A 7,596-nucleotide genomic window follows, 5' to 3' on the forward strand; every position below is an offset into this window, starting at 1 on the left:
TTGATGTAATAGTCAGGTGGCCAGATAATTTTGTCCATATAGTGTAGCTTGTCTATTCTCCTGATTTCCAGATAAATACATTCCAAGTTTGATCTGTTGTTTAAATTCTACATATAAATCACATGATGTCATACTTTTCAGCTCATTTTTGAATAAACTAGTCTTTAAGCCAGCTGAAGGGCTGTATGGTGAACTATAAGGGGTCGCTTACTGTATATTTTTACTTGGAGCCTTTTTCTTTGGAGACAGACTGAGTCTCGGCCCCCTGACCGCTCCCTCCCCCTCAGTGTTATTGTTCCAAGTCTCAGATTTTTACCTCAAGGTCCCTGTACTATTGACTTGTATTAATTCTGAGTAGGATTCAAAGCTCATTTATTTTCTTTACGGTATGGAAAGGCCTTGGTGACATGGCTCCCCTGTGTTTATAATTTTGCTTGTTTCAATTTGTGCTCGGCCTCCCCAGACAGACCCGAGACATGATGTATCGCGCGCCGCCGCCTTATCTGTTGATGTACAGTCTTAACCTTTTTCAGAAGGTTGCCTCTCTCCACTCTGAGCAGACTAGCCCTCCTTTTTTCTTCCCCTTTCAGCCCCATCCACAGCACAGGAAATACATACAGCTCTGTGGCTGAATAAAAAGAAGAGCATAACCCCTTTCCCAAAGTCATCTAATGTAAATGTTTAGGTTTTGTTTCCATAACATTTCCATATTAAGAGCTGGCGGCCGTGTGCGGCAGTGGACCATGGAAACGATGAGACTTTTGGGGGCTTGAGAAGCGAAGAAGACTGTGTGTGACTTTGTGGTGAACTTTCAGCGTGGATATGTGGGCTTTCTCCAGGGCTGTTAGCTTTGGCCTGTTTGCTCATAGATACAGCACCGTAAATCACACACTGTAAAACGCAGAATGCGTGGATGGGGTGCAGAAGCATGTACTGCTGTGAGGGCCTCTCAGAGGGTAGAGGGGTGTGTATTCACATATTATTGTGTGCATGTGTCTGTCTCTTCACAGGTTCTCTATGTAGAACATGCACTGCCTCAAGGCCTAGTCAACACAGCACATCAGACACATATAGCCGGCTATGTCACGACAACTGATTCTTGCACTTTGTAATTTATGTGGTTAAAATACCTTGTCAAACTTGTAAGGCCATCAATCTAGGTACAAAGCCATAAATTATGCTCATAAAAAGACTAAAGATTCCCATCATTATAATTAAAATAACACCTTGACTCCATGTTTTCATATGAAATAACTGATCACAGGTTCAACAGTTTATGCACTTTACCTTGGCGTTGAACTTCTGCAGTTCTCTGTGGCCCTTTGGCGAGCTTCCTGTCTGGGTCCCTAGAGGCCCTCCACAACATTGTTAACTGTCTGAGTATATAGAGTGTCTGGGACCAGAGTGCCGTCAAACTGCCCTGAATCTGGTCTTGCATGTGGGGGCTTTGGTGCTCTTCGTTCAGAGTTCAACTGTGACATGTCTTTATGCATGGCAGCTAATGTTCAAAGAATAGGTATGATCTATATGAGGCAGAGAGGGGCCACCGGTGGCTCTTTGGGGCATAATAAATAGCTGGAAAGATGATTTATAGTCTTTGTGAGGAAAAAGGAGTGAAAAAACGTTGTGAAGAACTCCTTTTTTAATTGTTTCTGCACCTTTCAGCGGACCTTGAGGTGTACAGTAGCTACAGTGTCTATAAAACACAACAGCAGAGAAATGAGCATGAAAGGCAGAAGGAAAAAAATCCTTTTATTTCAATGGCTTAAACTGGATAACAGACATTCTCGGCACTCTATTATTTATAGATTTTAGGAGCTGCATCGTCTGCCAACTAAGGCAAAGTTGCTTTGGCTTTTAAAGAGAAAGAAACAGCTGGACTCCGCAGGATTGGCTAACATTAACCACCAGATGCAGAGTGTTAAGTCTCAGACTTTTTGTTGAACCCCGCGAGTAATACGCCAAAGGCTTCCAGTGACAGGATGCCGAGGCTTTGCTTCAGAGCTTTGTTATTTCACAGATTATTGTTATTTCGCTGCCATTGTAATGTGATCGAGTGTGTATCACCCTGTCAGACAGATCTTAATCTTCCCGGCGGCTTTTTTTTTTTGTTTGATTCTGAACATGTTTCCTGGACGCTGATCAAAGGAAAATACCTAAGCGACCTTATCTCTCATAGATCAATCACGCTACTGTCCCATCTTTCTATCTCTTTACTTATTCCTGCTTTTTGTTATGCCTTTCAATTCCCAAAGTCAACAGCTGTAGGCATTTTGCAGGTAAAAGTAACAACATAAGTCAGTCATAGCTGCCTCTAAGATGTCAGCGATGATGTTCTAACAAAAGCCTGGCTTTGTGTCTTCTGTTTTACACTGCAGGTTTGGTCCAGGCCTTGTGATCTACTGGTACGGTTTCATAGGAGAGCTGGACTGCCAGAGAGACAGAGGGATCCTGCTCAAAGACTGCTTCCCTACAGACATTGTCACCTTGTGCCATGCCGCCCAGCAGGACCCACTGCCGCAGGAGCCAGAGTAAAGACAAAGAGTGAGAAAAGAGCTTTAAAAAACACTAAGCATGGCAGGAAAGAGAGAGGAAGGCGAGGAGGCGGGGAGGGTAAGAACAAGGGTGGATACTGAGATCCGGAAGCAATTTGGCTTTCCTGCAGAGTGAGACTCCTGGCAAAAATCTGCCCTGAACTTCACCTGACCCTCTGCCTCTGTCTGTTCTTCCCTCCGCCCTCTCTTTTCAAAGCCACCACATGTAAATACACGACAGCATTCTGTACATCTGACAGCACAGGGTCACATTCATACCTGTGTGCAAAAACAACACTCTTCTGCAGGCTTCCCTGCTTGTGGTCAGCTCCTGGCCCCTGGATGGCCCCTCTTAGCGGACAGCTAGGGTGAGAGTTGGGAGCCAAAGCAGGACATAGGGGCCTTCCTTATCACAGCCGAAGCCCTGGCCTTTGTCACTTCTTCCTCCACCGCTCCGTCGGCAGATAAGGAAGGTGCGGTCCACGGCTGAGTGGACGGCTGACTCTCACCTGCGTCACTCGGTGCCCTCTCAGTTGCTCTGCAGGGGGATAAACAGGATTATTTCTGATTAGAGCTGCTCTCTCTCTGACCTTTCTCACTTCACATTATAAACTGGAGGTTCATGCACAGATATCATCACAGATATTATCAACACTTTGACTCTGCCTCTTTTTGTGTAACTTCTCTCAGTGAATTATTAATAAAAGATACATTTAAATATAAACCACTTTTTCAGTTCAGTCTGTTTTACAGTAACCACTTACCCCCCGTTTTCATGAGTTTGGAAAAATTACACGTCTGTGCTTGTCTTCTCCATGGTGAAACACACTTTTTAAATACTGGTCTGATTATTAGTACTCATATTTTAAGTTTTACTTATAGTCTGTGCTTAAATTAGAGATTTTATGGCAATCATTTGCATTACTTGATTATTTTTAACATTTTAATACAGCATACAGTGCTTAACAAATTTATTAGACCACCCTAACCCTAACCAAAGTAAGGTTTATGCCACAGCTGCCCTAAATTAACAGCATTGGTAATTACCAAAATCATTTTTTATGTTTCTGCAATGGTTAATACACCAATATGTAGAAGCTCTTTAACCCAAATGATATTTTTAATGCTAAAACATATAATTATAATTGTTATCCATGAATTTTTAAATTTACTGATTTACAAAAAAACGGAAAAAATTGTAAAGCACATTATTTTTTTTGTGATTTATATGTCAAATTATAGTTATTTACTTGCATTCCTGAACAGAAAAATTTGTTTTAGTGGTTGAATGTTATGCTTGATTCATTTCTGACTTCTCAGAGAAGCCCAGTGAGCCGGTTAAAATTTGGGTGAATTCAATTTGAAATCCCTCATTCCTGTTCAAAATGGTAAAATGTGGAGAGCTGACTGAAAATGAAAGAGTCTGCATTAAAGCACTTCATGATGCTGGATGGTCTCTGAGACAAATATGACAGGTGGTCTAATAAATTTGTTAAGCATTATATATAAATGCAATTTGCAAGGTGAAACATAGTGGATTGACACCGGTGTTTATTTGGTTTGTTAGTGAAGTTTATTTCGAACATGTAAAAAAAAAAACAAAAAAAACAAAAAAAAAACATAACAATGAAAACATAATCATGTACCTTCAGAAGACATACAAATTTTGAAGAGAGAGATGAAACAAAACAATTACAAAACACTTAATGGCCAAGATTAGGCTACATGTTCGAAAAGGAGTGGGAAGAAGTGCAAACTTATTTAATCCCACCCCTTCTTAATACATTATTTAATAGAACTGTTTATTATTCTGTAATGAAAATAATCACAGATAGATTTATCTGTATCAAATAATAATAAATATTTTACCCCATTAATATTTACAGAGAATTACAACAAACCTTAAGATAAACAAGAAGAAACCCCAAAACAGATAAATAAGCTACATGCACCTGGTGATAATCAAACCTCTGACCTATTTGGTCAACTAAAACTATTGACCAAGCCTAGTTAAAAAGTGAGAAAAAAGTATGAAAAGTAAGTTTAGTTTTCAACAAGGGGACTAAAACCAGACTAAAATGTAATTTAGTTATCATCAGACATTCAAAATCCACTTCACTGTGGGTAAAACACACAGCGTATCTGCTTTATGGTCAGGTCGGCCCCCTCTCCCCCTCTCTCATCCTTTTTTTTACAACTCTATCCAATGCCCTTCTTTCTAAAAATAAAGGAATAAAAATCCCCCAAATATATATTTAGAAACATATCTGAAGCCCTTTTACCTGTCAGCTGTACAAAGTAGATTTCCAGGTTTTGCATGGGGCATACAACGCAAGTATGATATTGCCCTGTCTGACAAAGATTCTCGAAATCTTTGACAAGGGGGCAACTGGACTTGATTGAAAGAAAAAGAGCCTCAATCAAGTCCAGTTGCCCCCTTCATGAAGATTTAGACACATTCAGGATAAAAAGAACAAAAGTTTTGATTAAAATACAATCTTATGAACTAAAACTGGACTAAAATGTTTTTTTTTGTCAACTAAAACTACCCTAAAACCATGTGATTAGAATAACTAAAATGTGACTAGAACTAAGACTATAATTAAATATAGCTGTCACAATAAACACCTCATTCACAACAGGAAACCACAAAATCAACTAAACAGCAAGAAATCTGAGTTTTAATAAAACTAACAACAAATATATGTATTCACAGACAAATCCCTATTGGGGGGGGCAGAGATTTCAGGGGGTGTGAGGGTCCGTCTGCTCTGAGGTAAAATAATGTTCACTCATACTATTTGAAATCATGACAAAACACTGATGAATAGTTCAAACAACACTTGTGTTTCGGGTTAAATTATTCTGCTTTAAATGATAAAAATAAAAATGTGTATTTTTGGCAGCCCTTATCACACTTTTTTGGGGCTGCAGCTCTTCTTATAGCAGGACTCAGCGGGCAAAAAAAAAGGTCGGGGGTCAGTGACTTAAAACATCAGTATCATTCCTAATTTTCACAATTGGTGCATCTCTACTTCACAGTTACATTAACAAAATAAGTCACATGCTGTGATGTTTTTTTTTTTCATAAATCAAGACTTAATTACTTATTTTTAGCACTGATTCACAAGACGGTTCATAGGTCACAAGGTGAGTTTGTACTAAATATGATTTAAAGCCAACTGTAACTAAACATGGAAGCAAGAAAGACAGTGAGCATATATAGTGGGGGAAAGCATCTGTTGAGTCGTAGTGGTGATGTCACAGTCAAATAAAATGTAACGCGGCTTATACCCCACCTCCATGAGAACATTTTGTCTTCATCCCCAAATTAGTGCAGGGATTACTAAATGAGTATTTATATTGTACAGCCATATTTTACAAATTTTCATACATAACTCCTGATAATTTGAATATATTAATATCATGAAAATCCCAGCATAACCTCTCCATGCTTATTTCTTTAACTAAAGCGTTGAGTGCCTACAGGTACATAAAAACACTTGATCTCCATGATAAGGTCTGTGCGACTATCCAGCAGTTGTCTGTTGTGCATCTTTACAGCTCGGGTCATTTTTATGAGCAGGCACCGATGGAAGAAACAGCTCGGCGAGGGGAACCAGAAGTGGACATAAAGTTGAGTGATGCTTTTAGAGACAGATATGCACTACCTATAGGGGGTCCCTGTCGTGTCCTCCTCTTTAAGGCATACGAAAAACCATAAGAAAGAAAGTGAAAGTGTGAGAAATTTGTATCATCATTAGGATAAATGTACAGGTGCTTTGTTTCTCTCAGTAGTTTTCTACCATTATTTTATAACCAGACTTGCTTCAGGTATGTTTCACGGTATATGAAGAATAATAATACAGTTTAGTATGTTTTTTCGGCTCACACAGTTAGATATGGAATGTGGGGGTTAAACACCACCAAAGTGTTGCATGATTTGTTACCCTTAAACCTCTAACCCTCAGCCGGCTCCCATCTAGGCCTTGATCCCTCCATGAGGAGGCCAGTGGGTCACCGCGAGGTCGCCAGGCGGCCATGGCTTCCTCTGTCGACCCCCTCCTTTACTCCATGTGGTACAAAACAACTGTCCCCATGTGTCCAGTTAAACTCGGCCCTATTGCCCAGCCATGGAATGCTTAGACATCAGTTTATGGCTCCTGTTGCACACAAAAACAGAGCTATTTTACCCAGGGAGGGAAAACTCTCCGCAGAACAAGAACAGAGGGGGAAAAAAATGGAAAACAGCAGATTCAGTTCCTCTCAAGTTTTCAAGCCTTCCTGCCATTGTTTTCCAAGATGGCTGTCGCACAAAAGAGAAGCCAGGGTCAACTCCTATAAATTAGGTTCTGCACACAATGCAAACTAAATAGGGCTTTTTTTAAATCCACATCAAAGGCAGACACAGACGTTGACATCAGCTGATATTATTTCCATGATGTGCGTGCAAAAAATAGAGAATGTGCAGCCGTGTGATGATTTTCAAGAGCCAAACATCTTTATTTTGTGTTTTCCTTGCCCTTGTCTCCCACCTCTTTTTAGATTCATTGTTCTTGTCACAACAATGTGGCACTCAAGTGCTCTCCAAATAAGGCCAGTTTGGAGAGGTCATTTCCCGGGGCCAGGACACCAGTGTTCTGGGGAAATCTGACCCCATCCAGTAAGACCAGGACTCATGGAAATTGGTGTTCATTCAAGGAATTCTTTTATTTCCAGTGATAAATGAAGAAAACAAATTAAACACACACTTTTTATCATGTTTTATGTTGCAATAATGCAGAGAAGCCCCATGCAAAAGGCTGTAGTTACACATGTTTTCCAGTGTTATAATACTGGTAACATTTCTTAAATCTGTGTCTCCCATGTGTCAGATTAGTTTGATGCATCCACTCTGTTTTTCCCGAGCCCCCGGGCTATTGGAAGTCCACTCTCCACTCAGATGTACATCTTGGCCCAATCTCCTCCACATCCTGCTGTTTTATGCCTCTTCAGTCAAGCAGCTCAGTGGACCACTGAGACGCTGAGAACGAGAACGAAGGACAGAACCAGAGACAAGAGT

At 40.2% G+C, this 7,596-nt stretch overlaps 1 protein-coding gene across 1 annotated transcript in view; it reads left to right on the top strand.

Moving 5' to 3' along the window:
* Positions 1-3,252, top strand: part of cdin1 (CDAN1 interacting nuclease 1) — a 107,475-nt gene extending 104,223 nt beyond the window's left edge. The window contains exon 12 of the mRNA XM_041812791.1: positions 2,379-3,252. Coding sequence (XP_041668725.1) covers positions 2,379-2,535 — 157 coding nt within the window. The 3' untranslated portion in view covers positions 2,536-3,252. The remainder of the gene's footprint in view (positions 1-2,378) is intronic.
* Positions 3,253-7,596: the final 4,344 nt, after the last annotated feature.

This window comes from Cheilinus undulatus, linkage group 18 (genome assembly GCF_018320785.1).
Source record: "Cheilinus undulatus linkage group 18, ASM1832078v1, whole genome shotgun sequence".
In the NCBI taxonomy this organism is placed as follows: Eukaryota; Metazoa; Chordata; class Actinopteri; order Labriformes; family Labridae; genus Cheilinus; species Cheilinus undulatus.